Genomic DNA, 20130 nt, shown 5'->3' with positions numbered 1-20130 from the left:
AGAAAATATTGACACCTTGTCTGTTTACTTGTCAGGACTACACTAATCAAGAAAACTTCACAAAACATTCCTGTGATTTCTAAAGGTATCTGGTGTCAAACTCCATTCAAACTTCCTTAAAACAAACGTGAAGGATTACTTCTAAATAGTACTTGACATCAGTGCGGTGTGAACAACACTTTGTCTATTCTGTCCTGAGGGGGCTCATTTTGTGTGTGCTGACAGACAGCTCATGTAACCAAATCCTCAGGTACTGAGCCAGCCCTGAGTCATTAGTCTGCGCTGGAGACACACAGACCACTAGAAAAACATCCCTCCCAAAAATGTTAATGCTTTATTTTACTCCACAAACTATGTAAGGATTTTAGGTTAGATTGTAAACACAAAACCTGTCACAAAAACAGAAACAAACTCATGAAAATCCCCCCCCCCCCCCCATGGGTTTTTGTCTCTTAGTCATTTTGTATTGTTTGAGCTCTCACCAGGGAAATAATGCAACAAAGTAGCCCGTTCCAGGGACATGTCTAGGGGAGAGGCCAGAGGTGGCACGGCCTCCCCTTAAAATCTGATTGGCGACCCTTGCTGCCAGCCACAACATGCCAAATATAATTCAATATTTGTCATCTGCTAAATTCAGCTATTTAGAGTGTGTTGTAACTTCAGTTTTATTTCTTATCTCCAGACTAGTGTTGTCATATTTGAACCATAAATCAAAGCTTCTTTCTTTTTTTTTCTCTCTGTTGCTCTATTAATGCTATCCATGCCTCTGTTGATCATTTTTTTGCCACTAGCTGGAATGCAAACAAGCCATATTGCTTTCCCAGAATGCTCTGTGAGGGGCTGTCAACCGGTGGTAGGCTGTTCTGGAAATGTCAAACTGCACAGGTCTGAATGCAGACATCATGATGGAGACGGCGCGAGAAGCTTATGATGCGGAGAAAGAGAGACAGATGTGTGATGTGGCCCTCTGTATCACTGCAGACTGGCCCTGCTGTGAAGTATGGCACAAATATAGCTAGCAAAAAAAAACGCAATGACTTTTTTGTACATATATCAATTTATTTTGTCGATATTTTTATCACAGAATGATAATTTTTTTTCACTATTTTGGTCCTTGAGAAATGGGAGAACAAGTTTGGCAAAAAAAAGTCTTATTATTGTTTACTGTGTCACAAATAAAAATCTATGAGTTTTGATTTCCATTTAGTTTCTTCTTTTGTGTTTATATTCCTATGACTTCTTATAATTATAGTGACACAACTGCAGCACAAATATGCTTAAAGCCCAGGTTGTTCTGACAAAAAGGATGTTTGGAGCTTGACTGTGAGGTTTTACAAGATTTTTAAGACAATAAGACCAGGTGGGACAAAATGGTTAAAAAAATATCTCAGGGCTTGACGGGTTCATGCATGATATCAGTCAGACTGACATGTTACTACGTGCATTTTAAAGATACAGTTTTAGGTACTCTGACCCAGTAATCTGACTTTTCTAACTTCAGGTTATTGTACTGAATGATCTCTACATTTTCAAACTTTCACAGTTTGGGTTATTCTACTTAGCTTTACTATGATCCTAATTTTTTCCATGTGTTTGGAGGAACAGCTCCTTGCTGACCTTCTACAAACAAAACTAAGCTTCTGATATCCAAAGCTTTTTGTAAGATTTTTATGAAGTTACCACAATAGCAGCAATTACTTCAATCTTATCAAGAAGTTTTAATGGAAAAAGGCCTCCAAGCATTAAAAGTATTTCACTTCTTTTTCAAGTGCTGGCTTTTAGACCACAGCAGTCCCAAAATAGGTTGTGTGAATGCTGGAGGCACCAACAAATGTTGGAGTTACTATTAAGGCCTTGAGTTTAGCTGATGATGTGTGTTTAAATCCCCTAAACTTGCTCTGTGTGTGTTCACTTTAAATCACTCTGGTGTACACAAAAAGGTCAGAAAAGCCTACATATTAGTGCTCATACACATGCACTTCACTGTCTCTGGTAAGTGTGCCCTCTCTAAATCGTCCCAGCAAAACAAGGGGGCATATTTAACCTTTTCACCTTTCCAATACACCATTTACCAGTTCGAGCCAGGCACAGGACGAGGCTATGCTAAAGGAAGCCCTCCAAACATCTGGAAAACTTTAACCTCAGTTAAATGAATGGGTGCAAGTAGTTTGTGTACTCATTTTGTCGTCATGCCACACTCACAAAATGTGATACCTCTGACTCCAGGCAGAGACAGAAAACATATTTTGTGCACTGATGTCACATTCATAAAACAATGTCTTCAACCTGTAACAATAACTGTAACAATACATCAAAGACGTCTGACACATTCCTCAGCGTTATTTTACTGGTTATTTTCCACTCTCTTATTGGTTTCAGTGTGACATGCCAGACATTCAGTTCCCTTCATGTAACGACTAAATAACAGTTTCACAGCCTTTTTTTAGTACAAAGGTTCTGCTCAGGTGTGAAAATTACCTGATGGTTGGTATGCTTATTCTCAACCTCCACAGCGTGACAAGCCAAATACTTCTCTGTTTAGCTAAGAGCAGAGACGCCCTGATTTGTCAACAAGACCAGATTTGTGGGTAGAATCCATGTTCACACTCACTGTGGCTTTCAGTAATGACTACTTGTGATAACTGAAAAACCTGTTTTTGTTTTTTTTTTTTGTTGTTGTTTGTTTTGAAGTCTTAAATATAATTTTATCAAAATGTACTTTAATCTGCTGATTCCTGTGTTTTTGTTGTGTATTCTTAAAGTGTTTTTCAGTTGGTTAAGTATGTGTTTGGTGTAACTGTATGAATACAAACAAGTACACTTGTATGAATAAGTCAAACAAGCGTACTTTTGGCTGAATTAATTACCATCATGTAAAAACCCAAATATGATGCCCTGGTATGCACTGAGTTTCAGGAGGTTAATGCAGTAAAGTCTTAGGCTATGGGAAATGGAGGAACAGTGACACCTGCAGACCAAATACATAGACTGCATCTGCTGATGAACTGATGGCAGTTAGTTTCTGATTGGGTTATCTTATGGGAAATAATTTAGTGTCCCAGTTCAGTATTATTTCCTGATTATTCACAAGTTCAGAAAATGAGAAGATCTTGCGAGACTGTGAAAAAGTTATCATGGGGTTGTGTTCAAAGAGATGGCGCTGGTTAGACGACATTGAGCAGCAGCTTTAGTGATGGTGCAGTAGAGTGAGCTGGGCATTTTTTTTCGCTCTGTAGTATTTATTGTTGGTCTGGTGGATGGATGTGGTCTGATGAATGTTTGTTTTACTACTGATTGCAAAGCAAATTGCCCTTTACAGGGTGATAAAGAAAGTGTTGAACATTGCACCCTTGAAGATTTGTTTTCAGAAATAAAACTGTCACAATTGTCACTAGAAATCCTCCAAACGGCTCATCTTGCTCTATTCCATTGAATACTACTGACACCTGGTGGACACTGATGAACAATGCAGGCATATGGTTCTGAATCAGTGGTTTACAGAGTAAGGAAACGATTATTAAATGTAATTTAAATTACCAAGCACCAATGAAACAGGTGAAAATTTTACTTTTTTGTGGCACTGTATTTTTCTCTGAAATGTTAAGATTTAAAACAAATGCAGGATGAAGAAAGATAAGATAAGACAATATAAGCTGAAGGAAAGCTTTTTTTTTTCCGTACCAAAGTCTAAGTGGTATTTGTTCTCTTTGCAAGGAATTAAGTTGCACATTTTGTGATGTGACAAATTAAACATTATTATAAGGGATAATTTTACAACCAAAAGGTGTATATGGCATGATATGCTGTGATAACAAATGTGCAAAGGACAGTGCCCATAAAAATTATTCAACCCCTTGGATGTTATACCCTTTAGTTGATTTCATAAATCAATCATGGTCAATAAAATTCGGCTTTTTTGATGCCAAAAAAAAAGAGACAATAAATAAATAAATAAACTGCTGTCAAAGTGGAAAAAAAATCTACCAGGAAATGTCAATTAAGTAAAAACATGTAAGAGGACTGCATAAATATTCACCTCATTCAAGTCAGTTTTTAGTAGATGCACCTTTGGCTGCAATCACAGCACTGAGTCTGCCTGGATAGGTCTCAATCAGGCTTACAAATCTGAACACTGCAATTTTACTCCATTCTTCTCTAAAAACCTGTTCAAGATCTGTCAGGTTGCACATGGATCACACATGAACCACCCTTTTCAAGTCCAGCCACAAAATCTCCTTTGGATTGAGGTCTGGGCTTGGACTCAGCCACTCCAGAACATTCACCTTGTTGTCTTGAATCTATTTCTGTGTTGCTTTCACTGTATGCTATGAAAATAAATCTTCTCCCAAGTTCTCTTGCAGACTGAATAAGATTGTCCTCTGGGATTTTCCTATATTTTGCAGCACTTATTTTACCCTCTACATTTACTAAGGCCACCATGCTTCACAGTGGGGATGGTGTGTTTGTGATGATGTTCAACAGCTGAACATACTGTATAACATCTTGTCTGATGGTCAAAAAGCACCTTTTTGGTCTCATCGGGGCAAAGAACTTTCTTCCACTTCACCATGGAGTCTCCTAAATGCTTTTGGCGAACACTAGTGGAGACTTAATCTGGGTTTTCTTAGAAAGTGGCTTCTTTTTGCCACTCTCCTATAAAGCTTTGACTGGTGAAGAACCCAGGCATCAGTTGTTGTAGAGTCTCTCCCATCTCAGCTGCTGAGGCTTGTAACTCCTTCAGAGTCAGAGGTGTCTTGGTGGCTTCTCTCACTAGTCTCCTTCTTGCACGGTCACTTAGTTTGTGAGGACGGTCTGATCTAGACAGATTTACACATGTGCCATATTCCTTCCATTTCTTGATGATGGATTTAACTGAACTCTGGGGGATAATCAGTGCTTTGGATGTTTTTTGTATCCATTCCCTAACTTATTCTTTTCAACTTTTCTATGAGTTTCTTGGAGTGTCCTTTTGTCTTCATGGTGTAATGGTAGCCAGGAATACTGATTAACGAGTGACTGGACCTTCCAGACACAGGTGTCTTCAACTACAGTCATACTTCTTCATACTTCAGTCACTTGTTTTACTGACATGTTTTAATCTAATTGAAATGATTATGATTTCACATTAGTTTATTTTGCAGTATGATCAACACAGGTTGAATAGCTTTTCCCCCCTGTGGGATGTATTTTCTGTTAATCCATACTGACACCTGCTGGTTAAATACCATTAAGTGTATAACCATTCAAACTTCATCATACTATACATATCACTACTGATCACAAACCTCATCATATCATATACACATAAAACCTATAATATACATAATTGGCCTATGTAGAGCTATACACCTTAATAATATACCAAACAATGCGATAAGAGACTTATTATGAAATTATCTTTCATAACAAACTAAAAAAAAAAAAATACATTTTCTAAGACAATGCATCCTAAATTATTGCTACCCTTATACAAACAGCAGACATAATTATGTCAATCACAGAAAAGGTAGGTGTGATACAGCCAATGGTAATCACATGCAATGTTTCATCAGACGGGCCTCATCCTGCCACATATGCAGAAATGTGTTTCTCTGCAAAGGCAAAGAAAATTCTTCACTTCACAATCCTTATTACAATTATAATGCCTTCGCTGTTACACTGACCCCTAATGACGGTCTGAATTAAATCTCATGTGTCTCTTTGCTCTCATTTGAATCAAATGTGAAAGCACAAGAACAAGAAGAGCACAGAAAACCAACAAAAAGAAATCAAGAACAGCATGTAATCGAAAAGCCATGTTCTTTCCAGAAGGGTCCATCCAAAGAACAAGCCCCGTAAGCCCAGGTCCAAACTGTAAACGTGACGGATTGCATGGGTCTGCATTACCGTAAGTATCCTGGAAGACGAGCGTGGAAGGCGACGTTCGCCATCATTTTTCTCATTTTGCACTTTTATTACATTTGAACCATGCATATAACCCCGTATGTAGAGTACTGCTGTTGTGACAAGACTGTTTTAATTCATATGAGAGATACATAGTGAAAACAAATACTTTCTTTAGGCGTGAGAGACTGCGTTGGATTCAAAACGTATGAAATATTAAAAGACTGGCTCTTCAATTGTTATACTGTTTTTCTTGAATGCAAACTGTCGACTGTCAAACTTAAAGCTCAGAGGCAGTAGTTTAAATAACGAGACGCGTTATAAGAACGTTTTAAACCTCCAGGAACAATGCTCGGTGCGCGTGTGGTTGGAGTATTACGGTCAACCCTCGGGGAGGCTCTGTACGTGGCAGCAACTGAACCCCTCTCTGTCCTGCACACAACCCCGGGGTGCCAAGTGAAATTGCGTCCTCATATGAAAGTGTGACGTGACTCTTTCAAAACCGAGGCAATAAAGGTAAGATAACATCAAATGCTGCGTTTACTTGTCCTCAGACCTGTCCTTTTCATCCGTGTACGGTTGCCGAACCGTTAAGGAAGCCTGAACAGAACATGCTGGGATGGTTGTCAATAACTGGGTTCAACAGGTTTTCTCTGGAGTGGGAATGTGTTACAAGACACTCGAAACCCTGTGATACCGAGAATGTAAAGCAACAACGACTCGTTTATTTCGGGAACTGTGTGTTTATGTCCGACATGTTGGTTGAACGCTAACATAAGAATGAAGAAGACGGCGGTCACAAAGTCTCTGTAAACGAATGGGGAGAAAGTTTTAAACTTTGCGCGAACTTTTGTGACAGAGCATCTCACACACGGTGGTGGTTGACGTTAGTTGTGTTTTTTATCAAACCTGCCTGAAAATAGACGGTTTTGTTTGATTTCGACATAGTTTATAACAGATAAAACGGGCTTCAGGACGTCCACAGGACCCAAACTGCTTAAGTGTTGGAAATATCTAGAAACAACTGTTTCGGTGACGTCACGCGGATGGTAACTATGCAGCTGGGGATGATGATGAGACTCAGAGATAGCAAGAGAGATGTATCAGAAAGTGTGACAGCAGTAAAAATGTCAATTTTACATGGCTATAATGAGATGTTGCTTTATTATTCTGTGGAAAAGTCTTGAAATTTTCCCGCAAAGAACAGAGGAACTATGATATTGTACATCTTTGATATAATAATCATTTGCTTTTAAACTGTTAATTTATCCCATATCAGAGCTCCAACCGCATGGCAGTAGCCTAATCAGTGTATTTGGGCATGTGGACATGATCTAGAGTATTCCCTTGGTTCTCAACTGGTGGGTCAGGGCACAAAAGTGGGTCACAAGGCCATTTTCAGTGGGTGGCAGATGTGCCCCTAGGAAAAAAATGTGGCACAGGTACAAGCCATTGTGACTATGGCTAATAAAAATTAAGATTAAACCGAAATATGTCCTACTGCAATTTTCAAATCGCACAAGGTGTAATATTTCTTTTACCTGAAATGTGTGTAAAAGTACCGATTTAATACATTTCTTAAGCAGAGATGTGATGCTGTACACATTACGCACACATTAGAGTGTCATTTTTTTTTTTAGTTTGCAAAAAAAAAAATCCTTTCTTTATTATTGTACATGTTTTTCTTTTTTTCTATCTTTCCCTTCAACAAAGCAGTTCATATTGCCTGTTTTTTTTTTTTTTTTCCAAAATCATTGAGCCCTATGTAGAATGATTTTTATTTGCCCATGATTATTGAAAATACACAAAATGAGGAACTTAAAAATAATAGCTTATTAAATCACAGTTGCAATATCGGGGAAAAATTGCAATTATATCATTTCCCAAATAGTTTAGCCCTAATTGTGACCCAACTGTCTGGACCCAAATGTTTTATGTACACTATTGCTTATCAAGTCTACCTTCTGTGCTATTCTTGGCTGGTTGGTTGAGCTGTTGGCTGGTGCTAGCTTTAATAGTGTTAATTCCAGACTCACTCTGGTCCTGACCTTGTGCTCTCTGTTTTAAAAGCCTGGAAGAAGCCACTTCACTTCTGTAGCATAGGCTTTCTTCATATGCTCAACCATTTGGGCTTTCAGTGGCTGCCTGGTCCGGAACAATGTTTCTTTTTTATTGGCCAAGCATCTATGACTCTGAGATTAGTGCTTTTGCCATCCATTAGTTGGAAGAGTCTTGTTTTATGTTTTATTATGATGGAGAGGATGAGTATGAAGGGGATAAACCCCCAGTTGTGACTGTAACACATATTGCAGACATAAATGTCACATTAGATATTGTAGTAAAGAAATTCTGAAAACTGGCGAAACTTGTCAGCCCCCCAAAAATGTGCCATGACTCAACTGTGGGTCCTGACCCAGACTTTGGGAACGAGTGATTTAGGAGATGGTGAGTGGGTCCTGATGTGCTTAAGTCTACACCGAGCATGAAAATAGGAAGAAAGGTGATTCAAGTGACTTCAAACATGTGTTGACCTACTTGGCAATATCCCCTTGTTAAGAACTAATTGTAATGTAATTCTTATATTTGCAAACTTCATTACTGAAACTATAACCCACAGATAAATAATAAGTCAAAAATTTTGATATAACACAAACCATCCTACTGGCACTGTAATATCGTACAAAATGTAATAACACAAGCTTAGCAATGTCACTGTACACACCCTCGTAGTATGACAGGTCTTATGAATGTAAGGGTAATGGTGTCCTGCAGGGATTTATATTTGACATGAAGGCAATAATTGAATCTGGCAGCCATTGAAATCTGTGTGAATGGAGGGCAACAAATGGAGGGATGCCATTAATCTGTCAGATTTCATTTGGCTTGATGGCAGGTGATATGCACTCTCAAGAGGATGATACTGATAAAGCTAAAACATACATCTGCCTTATTAAGCTGTCTGTCTAATAAGAGGGCTATAACAGAGTCATCTTGTCTTTTTCAGCTTACCTTCACTTGTCTGAGTCTGTTTCTGTTATTGCAGTCTGAGTTTGTGTTTTTCTTTAATTGTAGATATTGAAGTAATATCTCACTGTCTTTGTCACTTGGAGTCATAAAAATGTTTTTATTAGTTTGTACATTCAATTTAATCAGCCTTATGTGTTTACGTACCGTAAAGGCTTTTGGAAGTGAATGGTTTGCATGTGTACTCTAGCATAGACTCACCATGTGTCTCTTGTTTGTGCTTGTATGAGCGCTTTCTAATGTAAACTAATGCATTCATCATTGACCCTGACTGTCTCCTTAACTGTTTAAACTGGTCACCCTGACTAAATATTTACTCTTTCGTATGAATCGCAGAGATTAGTCTGTTAGCAGCACATCAGTGTAGTAACAGCCTACTGGTGCTAGGACAGTGTAGCTGCCACGTTGTGATGTTTCATCACACACAGGAAGGGGGAAACATTAAGAGATGTTTTTCCCTCAGAGAACAAAAATTTAGCCTATTTTTAGTTTTAATTGGACTGCAATGTCTTGTGTCAGCTCTCATTACATCTGTAACAAATTTGCCCCAATGTCTGCCGTACATGGTCAGCAGAAATTTTGGACGAGAAAAATTTTTAACCCTTTCTATAAACAGATTTTTCAATTTCATTCATTACAATATGCAGGGACTCTTTGGTAAAAGAAGTTCAAGGTATTTAAAAACATAGTAGAAACCATCTAGTTTGGTAAAGACAACAATATGCATGAATTTCTCATTTTTTCCGTCTCTGGGTTGAGAGAGACTAAAATGCTGACTTGAGTGGTATTTTTATTTGTCAGCTTGCTTTTCTGAGTTGTGAACTTGCTTCATTACTAGAATGCTGATCCTTATTCAGCCCTCATGGGATCAGTTGTGGAAGTGAAACTTTGCTGCTTTTCATTTGACATTACAGTGTATGAAGTGAATCTGTGGGCACTGGGACTACTAAAGCAAAGAGGACACAGAGGACATCTTTTGTCTCATCAGTATCAAAAATGGACAGAAAATTAAACCAGTCTGTTTGCAAAGTCAGAAAACTTGAATATGAAAGGATCAATCATGGTTTTATTCTAATCTACATTGAAGTCTAATTAAAGGGGAACCAGTTTTGCTCGACGAGCCGTTTAAATTAAAAGGCACAGAGTTGTAGTAATGACAAGTTTCAACTTTGAATCTGTTTTCTCCTCAAGTGTGGAGAGTTAAATCTCCCCAAGCAACACGCAGGGGTTGTCTGAGCATGTCCACAGCCTGTGGATACTGTGCGCACATGTACAAACTTCATGTGGGCAATTATGCAACATGCATGTATCACCCTGCACACATGTTAGCAATATTACATGTCTGTATTTCTTCTATGCCTTTTCTGGAGTTGTTGCATGTCAGAACTGCGTCCTGATTAACATCAGTCTGAAAATGTCATGTTTAGCATCAGCCGACTGGCTGCTTATCTCAGTGCAGCAATAACAGGCTGAAAAAGTTGGCAAGCATCTTGGCCATCTTATGAAGTGATATGTTTTGAGGCCTGCAGCTCCTGTTTTACATTAACTTTGCTGAACTCTTAGGTTTCTCAGAAGGCAGGGGTTTGTTGTAGGCTTCAAAAGTGTAATGTAGAAAGAGTGAACTTCCATGATACTTCTGAAAGCTAGAAAAGCCACCGAGCAGGGGGGTGTAACCTTTGAGTTTCACATTTTGCAAGTTCCTTTTTTTCTTTCTTGTAATGACTCTTCAAAATCTTGTTTTGTCCTTTCTAGGAGGTAAAATGACCCGTTTTACTCCTGGTAACACCCAAAGGTGCAAAAACATTTATTTCCTCAGCATAGTATGTGTTGGACTTTCTTGATTTTTTTGTGGCTTCCAAAAGTGAGGTTGCAGTTCAAGGTTTTTAATTTTTATTCTTAAACTTCAACACCAAACAAGTATCAGGCAACTTCTATTTGTAATTAAAATGTTGCCTTTGCTCCTGTACCTTAACAAGTTCTATTTTTCAGTATTTCTAGAAAGAAAACACATTTGTTCTTGTCAGTAGTTCCCTTATCCAGTCACTTTAACATTTGTTTCAATCTGTTTTCCCTCAGAAGTGTGAAAAATCGATGTAATCTAACAACTTCCCCAACTGGCACTCCTTTGAACTGAGACAGTCATGGCTTTGACCAGCCAGTTTTTTTCTCCAAAGATTTGTTGCTTAGTGAGAAGAACAACTACAGATGTTAAATATTTAACCATCGTAGTAAACGTTCGTTCCTAAGAAACCCCTGCCCCACACCAGACCTTGGATCCTGACTGCTCTGCCAGAGAGAGTGTTGCTCTGCTTTCTTATCTCTTTCAAAGAGCCACGCCTCCATGTAAAAATGTAAAAGTCTGGATACACTTGAGACCAGCTGCTTGTTCCTGTAGTTGTCATCGCTGTTTAATCCCGGCAAGACGGTGCGACAGCAGAGCATATGGTTGCTCTGACTTATTTACTGAAAAAATTTGTTATGAATAAACATTAAAAAACATCTGAAGTAAACATGCTTACATGCAGGAATTCAACCTGTGTTGCCCATGCAAAACCATGCAAAACGACCAAATGCATGACTGCATGAGGAATAGAAATAGCCTTTAAACAATCTGATCACTTTTATGTTTTTTCTTGGTACGAAATTTATGGATGTAGTTAGGTGTAACGTTTTTTTTTTATTTTTTTAATGAGTTACATTTTATGAAAAAAAATACAGAGATGGAAGTAAAATATTTTAATAATTGATTATGATTACAGCAGACCAGATTTATCCAGAATTGTCCAATTGAAGTCAAAATAAAGTTCTAGTCAAAATAGGATATTTTAACTTAGTATGGGCACTTTTTCTGACCTTCAATCAAAGTTGTTCCTGTATGGCTTCAGTACAACCTAAAACATGAGATTGGGCACTGATTATCCCACCAGTCTACATTTAATGCCAGACTTAACCAGACCTCTCACAAATGAAAATTACAGGCTACCTCATTTGCTGTGCATTTATTTTCTTGTTGTATTTTTCCACATTTTACTAATGGTTCAACCTTTTATTGGACACAAATTATAATAAATTCGATCAGTTCACATTTATTCAGGGAGATTAATAAAGAAGTTTCTTTTTTTATAGACTACCCACTAGATCAGTACTTTGTATCAGCTGACTCACATGTCCTGGAATTGAAAAAGGTATTTAAACTTCCCACCCACATTGCTGCATCCTGAGAAGAGGCTGATTATGCCTCACAGCTTTATTTACTGCAAAGCGCACAGGGAGATGTGATGCACTACCAGAATCCAGCTGCCTCGTTCTGTTCCCTCCTGACCCTGTCATATAATAATACTTCCTGTCATGCTCTCTCCTCAGTGCCATTTCCTACATTAGCCAGAAATGCGAGGCGAGGGTCAGGAGGACTCAGGAACGTGGGGGTAGTAAATGTAACAGGCCTCTTTCCAGGAATGTGCCAGACTCACTAAGCAAGTGTGTTTGGGTTGAGTAATCACTCAGGCTGTAAATTACAAGGAGAGGGAATCAGCCCTTTTATTTTTACAGAAGCTTAGGGCTGAGGTTGTTGTTATCTGGACTGTCTCTCCATAAATAAACAATTAGATCACCTAGGTAGCACACTGATAGCCTAATTACTGCAGTTTTATAGGAACACATTTTACCAAGATTGTATGGTTCTTTATAGATCATTGTAGTGTGATTTAGGTGTTTTGTAGGGCACCCTGAATGCAGGTGGATCTGCTTCATAATTTAAGCACATTTCTGCTCTCATAGTACTGAACTGTGTATGTGAAGCAAAGCAAATGCTTATTTTAGGTTTTTGGAAATATTTCTTATCTTCCTTTTTGTTTTTGTGTTTTTTGTGTTAAATTTGCAATATTTTGATGATCATTTGTAGATTGTGGAAGACTGAAACAATGAGTGAAATGAGGCTTGAATTAACTGTGTGGATGCAGTTATATTTTAGATGTAGTATTTATATTTTCACTTTAGCGGAGTGCTGAATGTTTGCAGGCAAGTCAGGACACCTTTTTTGTGTTGTGCAGCAGACAACACGTAGAGCTTTACTATGGTGAGAAAACTGATAAGATGCTTTCACTCTGATGCCAAAAAACCCACCAAATATGTGTTGCTTAGGGAATTTTACCCATTCTAAAAAGTTTGACCTACTGTACAGTATATACTTACGCCCAAAATGTGGTACATTCCAGCTAAATAACTATAATCTTAAACCGTAAAAGTGGATTGAAGAAAGGCGTTGTGTAAGAGTCATGTGCTTTCTACTCAGCAAAGATTATTGGTGATAGTTTGTCAATCAAAGGGAATTCATCTGCATTCTTTATCTTTTACAGTATCATGTCTGACGACAAGGATTTATCAGGGAAAATCATAGTTTTATTTTTCTACTTATAAGCATAGAAAATCTCCTTTTAGGCATGCATTTTGAAACAATTAGTTCACAGTGACTTGCAGAGTGTTTATAATGCAAACAATATTGTCTTTTTCTGTCTAATTTGAAGTATATTGACATATCTTAAAAACCAGATGTATCTTCCAACCCTAATATGTTGTCAGTGGGTCAATTTTGACACGTTTCAGAAGATTATGATTACATACATGTATGTAATGCCTAAGAATAACATGGACATTTACATCATTAGAAAATACCCTTTCAGATCAATTCTGACAATGAATTATGGGGGCTTTAAAAAGTCTATTTGTTGTCTCGGTGGGTCAAAAATGGATTGTGGAAAATAGAAACATAGCCCAAATAATTAACAATTCATGCTAAATTCCACACTAAAACATGGTGTAGTTTCATGTAAACTAGTCATATTAAATATGAATTACATCAAAGAATATAAAAAAAATGTTAATGGCAGAATAAAGTTGGCCAAAAAGTTTTAATACTGAAGTGGGTGATAAATTATACACGTCCTTAATAAAAGGGCAAAATTTAGATGGGGTCAGTTTTGACCATTGAGAATAAAAAGTGATTTTATTCTCCCATTAACAGTGATGATGTTGTGATCATCTATAACCAAATGCTGCTCTTCTCATCACTCGTTCAAAATAATTTAAAAAATGATTTTGTACTACAAGGAATGAGGTCAGGTTAGAAATGGGATGAATATACCGGTTCGGCTCTTTACAGCATCAACCTTGTTCCTGTCCTGCTCTGGCTGCCTCCTCTATCCAGGTATCCTCCTGGAGCACAGCTGCTGCTCCTGTCCTCTCATAAATAAACAATACCAGAGATTAAATAGAAGTGTGAAACTTGTAAGAATGAGTTGAAATTAAGCTGATGAAAATTACTGTATGCAGCACAAAATGGAGATAGTTTGCTCTGTAATGCCCTAAATACAATGTAACCAGACTGGGTTAAATTTGACCTACAAGGTAAACAAAGCAAAGCCCAAATGGAAACACAAGGGTTAAATTGTTTGTTTTTTCCTGCAAGAAAATAAACTGGCATTTTCACCTTGAAATATCTCACAGGTGATGATAGCCCACTTTCCTTCCCACATAATGTTTTTTGTTGCGGTGTTTCCTTGGCTGAATGCCCAGATTCTGCTTCTGTTAGGTGCATTTACTTTCTTCTGATTTATTTTGGTTAAAACAGAACGGCTTCTTGTATTTTGTCAACTCGTGTCATGTAAGTGAAATGATTTCAACCTGGAGCTTAATCCACATACTAGCAATTAAGGGAACAATTTGTGGCTAGGAGCGTGTGTCTCTTTAAGCCTTTTATTAGAAGGCACTTACAGAGGAACTTGCACGATGTATGAAGCATGACTGTGTATGTGTTACAGAGGCAACATTTCAAAGTCACAGTGAAGTTATATGGTGAAGCAGAATTGCACAAAGTCCTGGAAGTGAACCGTAGCAGTGTCACTTTCAACTTTAAACTCACAAACAAAGCCGGTCTCAGTCCTGCAAAGTGTAACCAGAGTCTCTGGCAGGTGATTTATTACCTTTTAGTCTAGCTTTCTTTGCTGTTTCCTGAAAGAACAAACGATGCTTTTATTGATTTGACAAGACAAAAGATAGTTTAGAAAATACTGCAACTTCTCGGCAGAGAAAAGAATTGGATGACTACACTTAAACTGTAATCTTAGCTGTTTTCACACAAGCACTCCAGAAAATGTCTAACTTCTTATCCTGCAAAGCACTTTGACTTGCTTGTTCACACTTGTCCCTCACAGCTGGAAGTTTCCTTGTCCTAGAGGAAACAAATGCAAGTTTTTCTGCATCATTCTGAGACAGGGAACACCTGATTTTTTGCTATATTACAAAGGTGAAAAAAGGCTGTTTCAACTTTTTATGTGGCCTCAAAACTCGCCTAAGTCCCATTTTAGTCAGTACCTCTTTATCAGGGAACACACAGAATTTGCAGCTATATATATTTATTTATATAATGCTTGAGCCAAATAAATATTTCCTTTTAACTTTATTTGAGGTTACACTTTTCAAAGTGAATTACTTTTAAGCTTCTGCAGTGCAGACCCTGAACTCTTGATTGCATTTCAGTGTCTGGTCTTTATTTAGTCATAGCATTAGTCATGAGTAGTTCCATCAGGCATATGGTGGCCATGTTTAACTCTTTAGAAGAACAAAGAAAAAGAAAAATAGGACTGTACCTGGGCAACATGTGTGCACTTTGTACCTTTTTAAACTCACATTACGCTTCAAGTTCTTATGCCTTTTTATGCAAGATAAAAGTGAGTACAAGAAACACCATGTTTTCTACATTGACCAATGATTATTCTGCCTTATTATGAACTTGGCTTAGTTGCTACCAAGCCTCAGGAGTCAGTGACTCATTTATCAGAAACATGCTGGAAACTCTGAATGTTGTTGGACTGAAGTTTAAATCTGAACACACACACACACCATTACATACACTGTTGATCCAGGGTAATGTCTATGTGGATAGAGAATAGGAAGAACTGTTTGTGATGGAAACAGCCTTGGTCAGTCCTAAGTTGCCAAGATGAAAGCAAAGACGGGGCCAATTGGATATGATGGACACAGTGTAAAAAAAGGAAGAACAGCTGCAACCTTGTAGGTGTTGTGCAAGGCACTGAGAGACAAGAGCAAACTTTATTCATGGATTTATCCAAAAGCAAGAAACTTACTGTGTGATTCAACTATCTTGCACAATTTGTAAAATAATCTCATGAAGAATAACTAGCTAGTTCTTTGCTCAGGAGTTACTACTTTTACTTTAAGTAAGATGGTGTGATTTTGTCTCTTCACAGATTACTGAAAGACACAGAATGAAGAAGTTCCTGTCTTTGATATTCTGGGCTCTGCTCTTCTCCTGCTGCTGCTGGACAACACAAGCAGAGATCTTCACTTCAATAAGTATGTTCAAGGAGTCACACTAAGTCCTAACAATCTTAATCTGTTGCCGGCTCTCATTTAGTGCATTAAGAGTTTCTTACTTGTGCATGCCTCTTAAAAGCATTTGTTTTTACTCAGCAAGTCCTTTTCTTTTTTATTTAACCTGCAGGACTTAAAAAAAAATCACTTCCATTGTGCTCTGCAATGAGAAAAACACTGAATGTTAACTGAAAAGCCACAATTATAGGGAGGGATAGCTCAAAACACAAAAATATGCCAGCAAAGTGTCACGTATGTAGGGGCAGAAGCCATGGAAAAGTTTTGTATTTTCAGAAAAAATACACTGGGACATATTTAAATCCCATGAATGTAGAAGAACATTCAAGACTTGTGACTTTTTTGGCCCCACATTCGCTCTTACTGAACGGACAATGGTTTGGTAAACGAAGCCAGGGCCATCTACTGCCAATGTATTACTCATAATCAGCTCAAAATCTGGCCTCTTTTGCCACAAAAACACAAAATCAGCATGCCAGATAAGTTGTAATCCTTACACAAGACAAGTGTCTCCAGTGGACGCTACTTTTACATAACAAAAGTCATTTTTGCATTTAGTGTTACTCACCCATGTCATTGTTTGTAACGCGGGTCCTGTAAACACATTGTGTTTGAATCCAGAAATGTTTCAGCAATATATGTTATAGCTTGTTTTCTTCTTCATTGCCTCTTTTTACACATTAATAAGTGTCTTAGTGCATTATTGTCACCTGTAGGTCGGTAAAACAGCTTAAGATGTTAAATGAAGTGTGTTTTGCTTTACCCACATGCATGAGTATTGATTTGTGTACCTCAGAAAAAATAAGGGAAAACCTGCTGCGCAGGGCTATTAGAGCTCAAAAACTGCAATACCTTTATATATATATATATATATATATATATATTTTTTTTTTAATTTTATTTTCAAAATATAAGAAATTCAAGAATCTTATTAATAAGTTTCCTCTGTATCTTATTTTATCCTGTCATACACTTCTGATGTACCTATGCAGAGTAAACGCCAGTGGGCCACATGTAGAGAGACGAGTGTTTTGTACTCAGGAATTCTTCTATTTCCTTTTCTATAAAAAGGCTTTAGTGGGGGAAGTGGTGAGGAGGCCAGTAAAGTTTATGTCTGTATTCAGAGTTTATTTTGAAGCAGCCTGAATAACTTTGAAGAAATAAATGTGTTTCACTGCAATCGTAAATCAAATCTTTGCATCAACACTTTTTTTTATTACTTTTTGGCAGAGTGCTCAAACAAAGTCTGCATGTTTTCTGCTGGCAAAACTAAGATCCTGTGACCCCTCTATAACAAATAGTCACCATAAGGTACCCCACAAATAATCAAATTTTCCTTTCTTTGATATTTAAGAAAAGGATTACTGATTTACAATGATTGCTCTGATATACAGCATGCATCAAATCAGTCAGCAGGCTGAATGTTGTGGGTTGAACACATACATCACATTGATTTATTGGACTGGGCTCATCAGCTATGCTTGTTTGCTGGTTGCATGCACACATAACAAACTCTGTAAATGTGTCATGATTGAGTCAAGCATTTAATTTTCTTAGGTGCTCGCTTCATTGCTGCTAAAGCTCTTGGGTGGAAATCTTGGGTGTTTATGTGTAACTCCTTGTAGTTAAGGGTTTGGGGTTTGTGGCTGAGGATTTATTTTGATTTTGGTGTGACTCTGCAATGCAGCAAACAATGTCATGTACTAAAGTTAAAGTGGTTTTAATGTGGACTGATTAGTTGTTTCAATAAATGTGGGGAAAAATCTCTCTGATCACAGGAGAGGAGTTGACAAGTCATTCATTACTCTTTGTCTCTGCAGGTCAGATGACAGACCTGATCTACTCAGAGAAAGAGTTGGTCCAGTCTCTTAGGGAATACATAAAGGCAGAGGAGTCTAAGCTTGCTGCTGTCAAAAGGTACATTCAGTTCTCTGACTTGGACTAAACATCTTTACTTGGGCACTGTACTGCAATTATTTCCCTGTTGGTTTTACTTTACATGAATATTTTTGTGGCATGTTCCTTTGCTCTTTATTTGACCTTTCAGTTGGAAATAAAAACTAAATATTATTATATGAATACTTTTAAGCTGCTGTCAGTGTCTGTCTGCATCTATGTAACAGGAGCTTCACCCAACACTGTCTGTTCTGTCTGTGTCTTAGCTGGGCCAACAAACTTGATGCACTGACCAAAGTGTCCACCTCTGACCCAGAGGGCTACTTGGGCCACCCTGTGAACGCCTACAAACTAATGAAGAGACTCAACACAGAGTGGTCTGAACTGGAGACCCTAGTGCTTCAAAACCCTTCTGATGGTAAGACAGGAAGTAAAGGAAACAGTACAGCAAGAAAGGAGTGTGAAACAGTACCTCTCCATCCTTTGAGGGAAATGCATTAAGAAAGGGTTCTGTTCTGATTAATTTGAGAAAAAAGCTTTCTTGTAAATATCCATCAGTCTTTGTTTTTGGTCACATACGGAGATAGATATGAGTGCTTACAGAACAGACATTTTTTGCTATAATAAGAATTTCTGCTGGATCAGCACTGGACATATCTGTACACATAAGCCTTCGTCCTTGCATTTCCTTTTACATTGGATGCATTCATATTCAAAATAAATATGTCTTCGCATTGCGTTATAAATCTGAATGCCAGCATGCCAGCTTCTCTCAGTACGTGCACAGAATGAGTGGCAAATGGCATATATGGACTCCAGAGCGGTTATAAGCAGAGTGATTACAGCTTTGACAGCAGAGCTGCTCCGCTCTAATACTCTCTCCCCAAATGAGAGAACAAAGGCTGTCATGTTTTAGCAGCAGCTGTGTCTTATCTCTGCATAGTTTGGTTGTGTTCTCATTTTGTAGGCTTATGTTTGGACCTGAAAGTCTGTGCGTGTTAAGACGTAGGGGGATATCTGTGTGAGCAAGATAAATTAGGAATGGAGTGTCACAGAAGTGAATCTGTAGACGTGGCCACAGAGAATGAGTGAGTGAAATTAGAACGACTGTTTGTAAATCCTGTGATGAATAGAAATTAAACAGCATTTTGGATGAAGTTGAAAGATATTTAACATTAAAATTAGCATGCAATTCTATAAAATCTAGATTTACTTGATTCATTTTCCTTTTCCACGGTTTGCTCTGGCATTGCTGACAGTCCTATTTTTAATGCATTTGAATTGAATCTCATTAAAACCATTTGATATCTGAAAATTAGCAAACAGCATTTATTGATGGTGTCCAAGTTTTCTCATCATATTTTGTTTTAATAATAATAAAATGTTTGGTTTTCAGAGCAAGAGTTTGCAATAATTATGGATGTGAATAATTGACTTAAACTTTCAATAGTTATTATGTGTTTTATTTATTTTGCAAACTTTAGCCTTTAATTGCTGGTTCTCATCTTTGAATTGCTTAGATGGGTCTTATTGTGTCACTTAAAAACACAAAGTTGTCCGGCATTTTTTACATATGCTCTGGCTCAAATCTTTTAACGACTGTCATGACCAGCTAAACTTTTTTATACCTTCTCTCTAGGGTTTATATCAAACATGTCCACACACAGACAGTACTTCCCTGATGAGGAAGATGAGACGGGTGCTGCCAAGGCGTTGATGCGTCTACAGGACACGTACCAACTGGATTCTGAGGCTTTCTCCAGGGGAAAACTGCCAGGTGAACAACCGGAGTGCTGGGAGTTATTTTAGAGAACATGAATATAAAGAGAGGGGCTGTGTGGTGACTTTGTGTGTGTATATTTATAAAAGTGAAAAGGAAGGGAAAGGAAACACACCCATTATGATTTTAACTGGTGTGTT

General features: G+C 37.8%; 1 protein-coding gene across 3 annotated transcripts in view; it reads left to right on the top strand.

Moving 5' to 3' along the window:
- Positions 1-6280: 6280 nt before the first annotated feature.
- Positions 6281-20130, top strand: part of p4ha2 (procollagen-proline, 2-oxoglutarate 4-dioxygenase (proline 4-hydroxylase), alpha polypeptide 2) — a 31038-nt gene continuing 17188 nt past the window's right edge. The window contains exons 1-5 of one of the 3 annotated variants that reach the window (XM_041801217.1): positions 6281-6399; positions 16173-16278; positions 18135-18231; positions 18477-18628; positions 19850-19987. In XM_041801217.1, coding sequence (XP_041657151.1) covers positions 16191-16278; positions 18135-18231; positions 18477-18628; positions 19850-19987 — 475 coding nt within the window. In that variant the 5' untranslated portion in view covers positions 6281-6399; positions 16173-16190. Of the gene's footprint in view, positions 6400-6568; positions 6933-16172; positions 16279-18134; positions 18232-18476; positions 18629-19849; positions 19988-20130 lie in introns of those variants that run through there. The other 2 variants (XM_041801216.1, XM_041801218.1) reach the window with 2 other exon arrangements.

This window comes from Cheilinus undulatus, linkage group 12 (genome assembly GCF_018320785.1).
Source record: "Cheilinus undulatus linkage group 12, ASM1832078v1, whole genome shotgun sequence".
Taxonomy (NCBI): Eukaryota; Metazoa; Chordata; class Actinopteri; order Labriformes; family Labridae; genus Cheilinus; species Cheilinus undulatus.
This window is presented reverse-complemented; position numbering and strand designations above follow the sequence as displayed.